Here is a 13,675-nt window from a genome sequence, read left to right as displayed (position 1 = left end):
ATGCAATTTGAGCATGCTCTATTTAGAACAACATTCTGTTAATTAAAGGCAAAAGGGCATGCTCTTTCTTTTCGCGATTACACCAGCCTATCAATATTTTACTCTATTTGTTGAAATTTTGAAACTTCAAACTCTTGTCACTGTTGTTACAGTTGAGCCATGTTATTTCAATCATATTCCACTGCTGCACATGAGATCAATTAATTCATTTAATAAATACATGATTTTTTAACTCCATGATTTCTTCCACATCTTTCTGTGTTTTTCAACAACTTTGTTGTGACTGCTAATATTTTCAGCAATAAACACCCAGCCTTATCCATGGTGTATATCATCCTGCCCCCCCCCCCCCCCCATGTTCTCTGTTACCATAGAGGCACATGCTGTACGCTTTACAGAAGGCATTTCCATTTTTTCATGCCCCTGAATCAGAATTCGAAGCGTTCATACAGCATGCAGGTTGTTTTGTTATGAAAACTGTCTGGTTTGAGAAAGGACCAGTCTGGTAATGCATGTGAAATGAACTGCTTTGTCTGAAAAGTGTCTGTGACCCTCATACCTGCCTTGCATCGTGTTTCTGCGAGTTCTCCAGGGAGAACGTGGTGTTATTTTCCTTCCCTATCCCTCGCCGGTTTATTGATTGAAACTGTGCCCTCCCCTCAGGGTGCTCTCTGTCCCCGCTAGACGGGGTTGTACACACCGTGCGGGTTGCGTCTGCAAGATGGCATCTGCCCTGTTTTTGTGAACAGCCTGTGCTGCCGTGCCCAAAGAAACTGTATTATTTCAAGGAGGATAAATCAATACGTTTCAATTATTTAATTTCCAGAAATGTTAAGGCTTTGGTAGTGATGTCATCATATATGGAAATCCAAGTCAGATACCGTCAGAGATAAGTCACAGATAAGTCAGAGGTCTCTTTCTCGATGCGTGCTTGGTTTCCCTGGAGACTGTGTTCATAATGCACCGAGAACATGCAATAATGGCAGTCGTTGGTCGAAAACCCATTGGCATATGGAACGACTGAAATATGGGACGCATATTGTCAGAATAAGTTGGGAAAAGGGGCTGTAATATGGGGCTGTTGTGGAATGACAGGACATCAGGTCACCCAAGTCAGTATTTAGCCTGAAGCTACTCTTCAGACTTGTAAAACACACTTAGCACCAGTGGGTTAGCTTGCAGCTTCAGTTCAGACTTGCAAAGCACACTTAGCACCAGTGGTTAGCATGCTGCTACTGTTCAGACTTGAAATGCCCACTTAGCACCAGTAGTTAGCATGCTGCTACTGTTCAGACTTGTAATGTATACTTAGCACTAGTAGTTAGCATGCTGCTACTGTTCAGACCATAGACTATTTCATTGTTTTTCTTCATTCTCATCCTTTTATTGGTCTGTGGCATTCTGTTTATGATAATCCTTTTCATCATAAAACACACAATAACTTTCCAGTGAGAAGCTTCGTGTTATTTAATATTAAACTTTAGAGAATCTTAACTGCAGAATTATAAGGACCTCTGTGACTTCAGCAGCAGCCAATCAGAGAGCGCAGAAGGATTGTTTTTTGTTTTTTGTTTTCTGTCCCGCCCTCTCCCCGGGCAGGAGGACGGGTCCGAATCGGGGCAGTCCTCAGCGGCGGCCACGCCCAGCAGCGCGGGCACCACGCCCACCTCGTCCGTGCCCTCGGCCTCCGTCACGCCCCTCAACGAGGCCTTCCACCCCGTGGCCGAGCCCGGCGCGGCCCGCCGGGGCAACAAGAGGAAGAACGGCAAGCGCCTGAGCAGGAACATGGAGGTGCAGGTCTCCCAGGAAACGAGGAACGTCAGCATCGGTGAGACCCCAGAGAGGACAGCCCTGTACATGCAGGCTATATCCCCTTAAACACCCCTATACTTGCAGGCTATATCCCCTAAAGGACAGCCCTATACTTGCAGGCTATATCCCCTTAAACATCCCTATACATGCAGGCTATATCCCCTAAAGGACAGCCCTATACATGCAGGCTATATCCTCTAAGGTCACCCCTATACATGCAGGCTATATCCCCTTAAACACCCCTATACATGCAGGCTATATCCCCTAAGGACAGCCCTATACATGCAGGCTATATCCCCTAAAGGACAGCCCTATACATGCAGGCTATATCCCCTAAGGTCACCCCTATACATGCAGGCTATATCCCCTAAGGTCACCCCTATACATGCAGGCTATATCCCCTAAGGACAGCCCTATACATGCAGGCTATATCCCCTAAAGGACAGCCATATACATGCAGGCTATATCCCCTAAGGTCACCCCTATACATGCAGGCTATATCCCCTAAGGACAGCCCTATACATGCAGGCTATATCCCCTAAGGTCACCCCTATACATGCAGGCTATATCCCCTTAAACACCCCTATACATGCAGGTTATATCTGCTACATGCAGGCTGTGCCATTATGATAGTAGCATTAGCGTGCTCTCCTGTGCTGTTCCCAGTTCAGTGAGAGATTAGCATTGGTTATTCTGCAGTGCATGATTCATTGGCCCTTGTAGTGTGTGTAAGGTATCTGATCTCTTGCTGTTGTGTCCAGGGATGGGCAGCAGTGATGAATGGTCTGAGATCCCAGACATCACCCCAGAGGCGGAGATGTACATGGACCCGCGTGTCTACGGCGGGGGAAACAGGTGCCCCTTCCTGCCTGAGCCCCCCCCCCCCCACACACCTTTTACAACATCTCAAATCTTTCATTCATGACTTCACATGCAAGCCCTTCCAGCTTCTGAAAGGCCAGCTTGGTTAATCTGGGCTCTAAACAAGTAGAAATCAGGAGTGAGATTGCTTCTAATCACATCTCACTCATTACATCCACAAATAATACTTTTAAGTTCCTTTATTTTAATGTCAAAAAAAGCATAAAAAATTAATTTGTGGAAATTGACTGTGATGAATATTAGTGATCATGACAGATGGGATTTCACAGGCGTGGCTTGAGGAAGAAGGTGGATATAAGTGTAATGTAGAGGGGGGAAACCGATCAGAAGGATAGAATCAATAACAAGAACTGGGGGTGTAGACTTTCTGAGTAAAAGGTAATTTAATGTGAAGGAACTTTCAGGAATTGGTCCTTATATTGCAAGAGTGTATGTTCAGTTGTCTACTTGGCTTTGGGTGGAGTAGCTTGCCAGATCATGTGATGGAGGAAAAGACCCTTGAGGTATTCAGTTCTTCACAGTGCTGGGTACCCTCTAGCCAGGTTTTAGTTTTCACCAATTACTCCGGCTAAATGAGTTCATTGGCTGTGCACACCAACACTGGTTCACTTGTAAATTAAATCACAGTGAAATGTTTCAGATAGAGACAAAAGAACCATCTTTGGCTGCCATTCATGCGCTTATCAAGCAATGTAGCTAAAATGTCAGATGGTATAAATGTTAGGGCTAGTTATGTAATTAAGGCTAGAAGTTGGCCTGATAACTGGAAACAGATATGGCTCTCATTGCCCTCCTCTGCTTTAGTCTGTAGGTAAATGATAGTCTGTTCTTGTCATTATGTAGTCCTGCGCTCTTATTTGTCACTGATATCTGTATTTTCTTCTTTGCAGCCCATCACATGGAATCATCAATGAAGCGTTTGGCATCAACACGGACTCTTTGTACCATGAAATCAAGGACGCCAAGTCAGACATCATAGGAGACGTGGACGCAGGGGCCGAGTTGCTTGGTATGGGCAGGGTTGAATTTTGGTCTGGGTTTTCATTGCGGAGTAATGAGCCTTGTGTGTTGCAGATTACATAATTAGAAGCAGATGAGTCACTCATTATATCTTCATTGTCTTGACAAGGCCTACAAGCAGAGAGGTGACAGGAGGGTGCTTATGGGAACTGTAGTTTTCTGGGTTCTGCAACTGATTTTGAAAAATTGTAGTCTACCTGTCAGCCTTAATTATAGCTAAGAACGCATAATATTTTGAAATTGTAAAAGCTGCATTCATGCACTGCCTCCACCTGTTTTAGAACAGGGGTGTGTTGTGTGGTTATCACGTTGAAAGCTCCACTGTGCATCGGTTCCGAAATATCAAATTTCCCGAACTGCTGAGTGCTTTTATTGGTCGCTGCCGGGCCCTTGAGTATCCGTGCTTCTGTCCCTGTGATTTCCTTGCTCCTGTCTTTGTGTGATGGGTTTCTCTTCTCCTCCGAAGGTGGCGGTTTGTTTCGCTTCCTTTCGGAGCCTTGTCTGACCCTCTCTCTGTGCTTCCTGTCTCTCTCTCTCTCTCTCTTCCTGTACGCGCTACCGCTGGACGCGCCTCTAGGGGAGTTCTCAGGTGTGTACCTGCGCTCGCCGTTTGGCGGCGTCGCTAACCTTCCGCTATGCTGGCGTACGCGTGCGACCCCCCCCAGCCCCACCCCCCCCCACCGCCTGACCCCCCGCGCTCTGCCACGCCTCCGCAAGCTTTTGTCCAATCACAGCTGAGCACAGCTATGCAGTCTTTTTTCCTTCCATCCAACATTCCGTTTAATTTAACTTTTATTTACGTAACTAAATTTGTTTAACACAATTCAAATGAAGTTGGGATTTACATATCATCTGAATTTGATAGGCTGGACAAACTGGCAGTGGAAAAGAATGTATGGGACTATAAATTTCACATGGTTGTGTATTTGTGCAGTTTCTTCAATTATTCTTACGTTTGTTCTTAAAAATGTTCCTACAAAAAACCAAGATGGGATTCATGACACGTGCAGAACTTTGCTTATCCCAGGTGTATGAGGTGATGAATGCTGGCTGTTTGTAAATTTTATGCGCAGTTCTGTTCATGCGATTAGCCAAAGTTAACGGCCAGGAAAAAATACAAATAGATTAAAAAATGATGAATGCTGAAATGTTCCTGGAAACGTTCTTACTCACAGTTTACGATCAAATGTGATCGTACGCATGTTTCATAAAAGAGGCCTAATGAGTCTTATGAGTGTAATTAGCATTACTCATTTGACCACAGCCCAAGACACATGACAACAATACCCTGGCACTTCAGATGAAAACAGCCAGTTTTCTTTGAAAGAACAGGGAAGACTGGAGTCTGACAAAGGGTTTTGTTGTCATGTCATTTTAAATACCTACAGCAGGTATTTATGATTTGACAAGCATTTACGAGTCCTAGCTGTTCCTTAGCAAAATATCACAAAGAGCGGAAAACCATGGTTTTTAAACTAAACATTGTTCTTTTAATTATTTGCGGATTCACAACTTCCAAAGGTATTGTTGTCCATGATACCCAATCCTTGTCTCTTTAAAGATCTTGTATTTTTCAGAACTAGGAAATATTATGTAAAGGAATAAGATAGCTGAGTGGCCATCATTTATTCTGTTTCTTCAATAAGTGCAGTGCATTAACTACCATAACTCAAAACTGAGAAAATGGGTACACCTTAGTTTAATTATGTTCCTCAATAACGTTTTAAAATCTTCAGCTTACCTCAACTGAATGCTCAAATTCTGTCCCTCCAGTTTAAAAAATAAGATTAAGTCCTCTTTTTATGAAAATGCACTAACTATAAGTAACTATAGTTGTCTTCACGTGCAGTGAAATTTTCTTGTAAGTGCAACACAGATTAAATTTAATATGTGCATGGATGTACTCTGAGTTAATTAACATATGTCGTATTGAGTTTTAAAAAAACAAACAATGAAAAGGACAGGGTAATAAAACATTTGTAGACAATCATCCCCCAAAAAATAACATGAGATTTAACTGAGTATGCAGTAGTTTTTCTCTTGTTTTTATTTGGTTGAATTGTCTCATTACTGTTGAGTGGAACTGAAAGTGATTACGGACATTTACTCTGAAGTGAATCCACATATACAGAATTCTGCTTGGGGTATGCAATTACACTGTGCTGAATCTGACCTATTCTAGGTGACAAACTGTAGTCTCCATTGGTGACTGTGGGGTCCTTCAAGGTTCAGTCCTGGGTCCCATTTTTTTCTCCCAAGTCACTACTTGGTCATGTTATTCATAGACGTGATGTATCATTCCACATGTAAACTGATGATACTCAGCTCTGTTGATCTTTTAAACCCAGTGACATCACGTTAGTAAGTTGACTCATATAAGACATAAAATCCAGCAGAATTTTATACAATTCTGGGCTGTTGTTGTGAAGTGTATGACAAAGCAGATTTAATCTAATCTGGGCTCTCTTGTTTTATATTTTGGGCCGCTGCTGTAGCAGCTCACTGTTTTTGTCGAGTGAGTGTCTCCAGGAACCTTGGTGCCTCTTGGAACCTTGGCGTTATTTTTGGCACGGATCATTTTGGCACAGACATTTGAGAAGTATTAAAAAAAGACTCCAGGCCTGCTGGCCTACGAGAAATATATCTAATATTAGGTCAAACATGGTCACATTATTTCTTCTCAACTCGATTGTTGAAATTCTCTGTTCTAATGCCTGAGCCGAGATACTATCCCTTCTGCACTTACTTTAAAATTTGGCTGCCCGGGTTCTTTAAGGCAAGGCTTAGTTTATCTGCAGGAAAGTAAGTAGCACAAAAATTGTCAACATCCGAGAAGTTAAACTGCAGCATTTGCATGGACACTTTGGTTAACTTACATACGGCAAGAAACGTAACCCTAGAAAGCCAAGTGCACTTTTTGTATTTGGGTATGGTGGCTTGTTGACAGTATCACCTGCAAGCGAAGTGTCCTTTCATAGCTACTGTTAGTCAGCTAAATTCAAAATGGTGATGGGCAAACATCCAGTAACCCATCTGTCTCGGCTAAGCTGGCGGGACATAATGGTCAACAAATGACTCTAGGTTTCGAGTAGACATCACTGAGTGCATCAGAAAGAAAAATGCTTTCTCATTAATTGCAGTCTGGATTGAATCAAATGGGTGGCCAGCTAACATTGCTACGGGCAGGGGTTAGAAGCAGTTAGCTCTGGGTTCCAAGAAGTTATATTTATATTTTATTAATGGGCTAAAATAGTTTCCTGAATAATCTACCGAGTAATTGAACGAATTGAAAAAATTTGCAGAGTAATGTTTAAACATTTCACAGTCCCTAAATTCTTTATGTTGTCTATACTATTATTGTGTAAAATGGTTTAGGTGCCGTGGTTGGACTACTCTTCAAATACACTTATTATTATAAACTCAAATTATTATTTTGCAGTGGTATGATTGTTTTACAGGAGATCTGAGGAGAAATTATAGTCAGGAGATATTAGATTCAGGAATTTACCCAGGCCATAATTATAATTCAAGCTATCAACCCAAGAGCAGGAAAAGTAGTCAGTTTTGAGACTTGGATTCACACGCACCTTCATCATTAAAATCATTTAGCGCCAAACCCCATCTTCTTCTTCTTCATCCCAAAGTCTGAGGAATGTTGCTGATTGGCTTCTCTTTCTTCTCTTCCTTTCTTTCTTGCTCCGCCCCGCCCCTCGCTGTATGTGCGCTCCTGCCCCCTGCTGGATTTCACATTCAGTGCGGGATGATTTTTTCGGTAAGGCACGTTGGCCTTGTGCATCATTTCACTGTCCCCCCCCCCCGTGTTGTGTAGGCTAACACTCCAACATGGCAACCCTTCCCCTGCTCCTATGACACCTCTCTGTGCTGTGAGCTGTTATTTGAGCGTTTAGCTCAAAAGGAGAAGATTACGGTTTATTTTCTTTTGGGTCATCCCTGATGTCATTGGCTGAGGCTTTATTGCTTCATCATCTGAAGTGTTCACAGGTTCATGCACCTCTTATCTTAAATACATCCCCAGTTATTCTGGAGTTTGTTTTTGGATATATTTTTTCCGGTTACTAAAGTTGTGTCTCACTGTTCATTCCAATTATACATCGCCTGAGGGAGGATGACGTGGATATTGCGATTTTGTATATTACATTTGTAGGAGGAGGATACAGAGCTTGTTTTATTGAATTTATTTATCAGACACTGCTGGAGAGGCTTACATTGTGGCATAATATATTACGCAAATATAAAACCTCAAGAATGAGCTTGTCAGTACAGAATAGGAAGTAACATATTGTCCTACAGTAGATTTAGTCATCATTTGTCATCACATAAATGCAGGCATTAGTTTATACTTTCACAAAGACAGTCGGTGAGTTCAATTACCATTAAAAAGAATGAACAGAACTGTATTTGCATTGAAAGAAATCCTTGAGCCACAGAGAAATTGGAATGACGTGTTAAAGTAGTGCTAGTGTCTTGTTAGTCTTGTACAGGTAGGCAGCTCTACAACGATCAATATAAAGATCATTTTTGTTTCATGTGGTTAAAATAATAGAGGCTAGGAGCTATAGCCAAGTCTGAAATAATCAATTTTCTTTTGAAATCAGGGAGAACCTAATATTTTCTCTTTTGCAGAATCCTTATGATAGATGAGATGTGATGAGATGGTGATGTATGATTCTGCTCGACTGCCTTATTGAAATGGGATGTGATATAACTGGAATAATTCCACGCTAATGCCTTGCATTTTTGTGGAAACACGTTCATAGTCCAAGACCGAAAACCGAGAGTGAATTTCCTCTCACACGCCGAGCATAAGCAGACTGTCATTTTGACAGCCCTGCATCGCGGTTCTAATGCTCTGCTGAGCCTCTCACCAGTAGGGACATTAACTGTTTTGTCGGTTTAGATAAATCACAGGAGCGTGACAAGCTCTTCTCAACCCATCCTTCCCTGCTTCATTCACCTCCACTAATTATGTACAAGTGGAGAGCCTGGATCGGTCCTCGCGCATTGTTTCAGATCCGCCTCTTTTTGCTCATTAGTATTTGTGCGGGTTTTGTTTTGCTTCCCGTGATCGCTTCCTGCCCTATCTGTGCGTGTGACGTTGCCTCTCTTGGGTTCGTTTGTGGATTAGTGCAGTTCTTCAGTGGCCCCTCAGCACTGTCTCTGCTAACATCCATCTTGTCAATGTCCATTCTATTGCAGGAATGGGGAAGGAAGTAGAAAACCTGCTGACGGAAAACAAACAGCTCCTGGAGACCAAGTAAGAGCAGCTAGCTTTGGTCAGAGAGCAGTGATCAGTGATTAGAGACCAGTGAACAGTGATCAGTTAGCAGTGAGAAGTGAGCAGTGATCAGTGAGAAGTGAGCAGTGATCAGAGAGCAGTGATCAGAGAGAAGTGAGCAGTGAGCAGTGATCAGAGAGCAGTGATCAGTGAGAAGTGAGCAGTGATCAGAGAGAAGTGAGCAGTGTTCAGTTAGCAGTGATCAGTGAGAAGTGAGCAGAGAGCAGTGATCAGTGAGCATTGATCAGTGAGAAGTTATCAGCGATCAGTGAGAAGTGAGCAGAGAGCAGTGATCAGTGAACAGTGATCAGAGAGTAGAGAGCAGATGATGAGGTGGGACGTGGGAGCTCAGTGTACCTGAGGTGGGAGCTCAGTGTACCTGAGGAGGGAGCTCAGTCTGCATCACGTCAAGTGGCAGTTTGACCTGAGAATGCAGAGAATGGCATCTTCATTTTTTATATATTTTTTTCCAGAAATGCTCTGAACGTTGTGAAGAATGACCTGATAGCAGAAGTGGACAAGCTGTCGAGTGAGATGAAATTCCTGAGCGAAGAGCTGGAGACCGTGAAGCAGTCCAAAAACAAGGTGGACACAAAAGTTAAGGAGCTGGAAGAGGAGCTCAAAAGGTGGGGCCCAGAATTGAGACACAGAAAACAGTAACCACTCCAAATACCTAATGAGGAGAACAGACCCTTCAGCCCATCCATCACTCACCATTTACCTACATATTACAGTATCCATCACTCGCCATTTACCTACACACTACAGAGTGCCAGTGATGTCTCTGGTTGTTCTATCCCATCATGCTCAAACTGATGAATGAATATGAGCCAGAGTCCGACTTTTCAGAGCCTGAATGGTGAACTGTTGAGTACCTCCGGCACATAGTCACCTGTGTTCATTAAGTCTGATAAATTAATATTAATCAATTACGTTTAAGAATCTAGATTTAAGTTTGGATGGAGCAAAAACCAGGAACGTCGCTTGCATTTCAGGTTCAGGGTTGCTTAGTAACCACAGTGTCTATTACTGAATCCAGTCTAGACAAGGTAAAGTCTACTACTGTACCTGGTAAGCTGTGCCACCCATTAAAAACTCTCAGTGTATAGAGATACTTCCTTTGTAAAGAGATACTTCCTGTGTAAAGAGATACTTCCTGTCTAAAGAGGTACTCCCTGTGTAAAGAGTTACCTCCTGGTATTTGTGTGACATTTACTTAATTTGCTCATTTCCCCTATGCCTCTTTTTTCTACTGACAGAACTCAACCTGAGAACTCTATTATACATTATATTTAACTATGTTAAAAACCTCAAATCAAATCCCTCTTTAGTCTGCTTTAAAATGAAACTCGTCTGTGTTGCCGTGGCGAACAGAGTTAAACTGGCTGTGTAACTCTTCCTCTCCACCTGCAGGCTGAAGGCGGAGGCCCTGGGAGCGTCTCTGGACTCCAGGGAGGAAGGAGGCGAGGATGTGAGTGTGAGAAATGCACACAAGGGACACAACCACAAAAATAATAATAATTATAATTATTATTATTATAACAATAACAATACTAATAATAATATAATAATCATAATAACAACACCAACAACAATATTCATAACAACAGCAACAACAACAACAATAATAATAATAATAGCAACAACAACAAAAACAAGAGAATCTGCAGCTTGTGCTATTTTGCCATGCTGTAAGCATGGCTAGTCTGTGCTGTTTCGTTGAGGTGTAACCTTAGCTAGCCTGCACCGTTTCGCCGTGCTGTAACCGGGCCCTGTCCCGCTGTCCCCGGCAGTACTCGTCGCCGCTGCAGGACGACGTGCCGATCACGCAGAGGAGGCGCTTCACGCGGGTGGAGATGGCGCGCGTGCTGATGGAGAGGAACCAGTACAAGGAGCGGCTGATGGAGCTGCAGGAGGCCGTGCGCTGGACCGAGATGATCCGGTGAGTTCGGCTCCTCCGCCCGCGCTGGGTTGCAGCGCCCATGCGCGAGAACCCCCCCGTCATGGGTTTGATGATGGATATTAATGAGCATGGGTTTGATGATGGATATAAATGAGCATGGGTTTGATGATGGATATAAATAAGTTTGGGTTTGATAATGGATATAAATAAGTTTGGGTTTGATAATGGATATAAATAAGCATGGGTTTGATGGATATAAATGAGCATGGGTTTGATGATGGATATAAATGAGCATGGGTTTGATGATGGATATAAATGAGCATGGGTTTGATGATGGATATAAATGAGCATGGGTTTGATGATATAAATACGCATGGGTTTGATGATGGATATAAATGAGCATGGGTTTGATAATGGATATAAATGAGCATGGGTTTGATAATGATATAAATGAGCATGGGTTTGATGATGGATATAAATGAGCATGGGTTTGATGATGATATAAATGAGCATGGGTTTGATGATGATATGAATAATCATGGGTTTGTTGATGGATATACATAAGATTGCGTGTTATGATGGATATAAATAAGTTTGGGTTTTATGATGGATATAAATAAGTTTGGGTTTGATGATGGATATAAATAAGTTTGGGTTTGTTGATGGATATAAATATGCATGGGTTTGATGATGGATATAAATAAGTTTGGGTTTTATGATGGATATAAATAAGTTTGGGTTTTATGATGGATATAAATAAGTTCGGGTTTGTTGATGGATATAAGTTTGGGTTTGATAATGGATATAAATATGCTTGGGTTTGATGATGGATGTTAATAAACATGGGTTTGATGATGGATGTTAATAAGCTTGGGTTTGATGATGGATGTTAATAAGTATGGGTTCTGGGCTGCTTTCAGTTTGCCACAAAAGTCTTTCAGCATGCATCAGCGAAACTGAATTTTAATATTTCTTTAGAAAGTCGATATAAAACTAAATTTACGGTCCAGTTTTATGTAGTCATTTATTCATGAGCTTTCTGGGAAGTTTTATTTCGTGGTGCATTCAGCCAGGTTTATTTGAGTATGAAGCAGACACAGGGAGTGGCTGTTTGAAGGCTGCTTCAGAAATGCTTGGGTGCCTTACTGTATAATGAGTGTTCTGTACTGTAGACTAACTGCTGTGTAATGAGAGTTCTGTACTGTAGACTCACTGCTGTGTAATGAGAGTTCTGCACTGTAGACTCACTGCTGTGTAATGAGAGTTCTGTACTGTAGACTCACTGCTGTGTAATGAGAGTTCTGCACTGTAGACTCACTGCTGTGTAATGAGAGTTCTGCACTGTAGACTCACTGCTGTGTAATGAGAGTTCTGCACTGTAGACTCACTGCTGTGTAATGAGAGTTCTGCACTGTAGACTCACTGCTGTGTAATGAGAGTTCTGCACTGTAGACTCACTGCTGTGTAATGAGAGTTCTGTACTGTAGACTCACTGCTGTGTAATGAGAGTTCTGCACTGTAGACTCACTGCTGTGTAATGAGAGTTCTGCACTGTAGACTCACTGCTGTGTAATGAGAGTTCTGTACTGTAGACTCACTGCTGTGTAATGAGAGTTCTGTACTGTAGACTCACTGCTGTGTAATGAGAGTTCTGTACTGTAGACTCACTGCTGTGTAATGAGAGTTCTGTACTGTAGACTCACTGCTGTGTAATGAGAGTTCTGGCAGCTGTCGGAGGGTCTCTGATTAACGGAGCTGTGGATGTTTTCTCTCAGGGCTTCCAGGGAAAGCCCGCAAAATCAGGAGAAGAAGAAATCCACCATCTGGCAGTTGTGAGTCTTTCCCCCCCCCGTTTGCATCTGAAGTGGTTTAATCCAGACTATTTCATTGGCTCTTTGATGGGAACTCTGTTTGTCTGTAGCGGAGTGAGTATTTTTCTGAGTTTGTTTTTGAGTAACAGGGCGCATCTCCCCCCCCCCCCCCCGCCCTCCCCACAGTTTCTCCCGGCTCTTCAATGCGTCCTCCAGCCCCCCGCCGGTCAAACGGCCCTACACCAGCGTCAACATCCACTACAAGTCCCCGTCTCCGGCCGGCTTCTCCCAGCGCCGCAGCTACACCATGTGCCAGATCTCCGCCTCCAACGGCAAGCTGGAGTTCTTCCCCGAGGAGTGAGTGCCCCGCCCCCTGCCCCGCCCACTCCGCCCAGCCCCGCCCCCGTCCGTCAGTCCTACAAGCCTGCCCAAATGGGATGAGTGCGATGGCCCACACAGAGGTCACATGGTTACACATTACGACTAACATACACGCTACACGTACACTTCAGTAATAACCTATCAAGCCAATTAACGTTTTTAATTGTTTTGTTAAGTTGTGGTGAGTTGTGAAAAACACATCTATTGGCATTCATCTTTTATATGTGTGATCTATGAGCACACAGTTCTCTCGTTTTCTATTGTATTAAAATAAGACCACTGTGACACACTGCTAGTCGTGTGTTTTATGCACATTCCAGTGTGAGGCAGTTGGAAGGAGACGCATGTAGCAGCCAACGGTCTGTAGTAATGTACAGGAACAAGCTTGTGCTGTTCAATAGGATTAAACTCAAATAATGAATACTCTGTAGTATGAATACAGAGACTACTGTAAGACTGCTCTGGATATTAGGCTAACTCTAATCCAAGTCTAAAATGTTAAAATGGCGGCAGTTAGCGATACCCTGTGGCCCTTGTGCTGTAGCAGTAATGGCAAATATACAGCGCTGT

General features: G+C 42.9%; 1 protein-coding gene across 7 annotated transcripts in view; it reads left to right on the top strand.

The window, feature by feature from the left end:
* LOC135243105 (C-Jun-amino-terminal kinase-interacting protein 3-like) overlaps window positions 1-13,675 on the top strand; it is a 40,548-nt gene that overhangs the window by 13,098 nt on the left and 13,775 nt on the right. For all 7 annotated transcript variants that reach the window (XM_064314650.1, XM_064314649.1, XM_064314646.1 and 4 more), the window contains 9 exons: window positions 1,600-1,828; window positions 2,574-2,667; window positions 3,585-3,703; window positions 8,932-8,989; window positions 9,484-9,636; window positions 10,424-10,481; window positions 10,804-10,952; window positions 12,689-12,745; window positions 12,911-13,081. In XM_064314650.1, coding sequence (XP_064170720.1) covers window positions 1,600-1,828; window positions 2,574-2,667; window positions 3,585-3,703; window positions 8,932-8,989; window positions 9,484-9,636; window positions 10,424-10,481; window positions 10,804-10,952; window positions 12,689-12,745; window positions 12,911-13,081 — 1,088 coding nt within the window. The remainder of the gene's footprint in view (window positions 1-1,599; window positions 1,829-2,573; window positions 2,668-3,584; window positions 3,704-8,931; window positions 8,990-9,483; window positions 9,637-10,423; window positions 10,482-10,803; window positions 10,953-12,688; window positions 12,746-12,910; window positions 13,082-13,675) is intronic.

This window comes from Anguilla rostrata, chromosome 17 (genome assembly GCF_018555375.3).
Source record: "Anguilla rostrata isolate EN2019 chromosome 17, ASM1855537v3, whole genome shotgun sequence".
In the NCBI taxonomy this organism is placed as follows: domain Eukaryota; kingdom Metazoa; phylum Chordata; class Actinopteri; order Anguilliformes; family Anguillidae; genus Anguilla; species Anguilla rostrata.
Note: the sequence above shows the minus strand (reverse complement) of the source record. Positions and strands in the feature narration are given on the sequence as shown.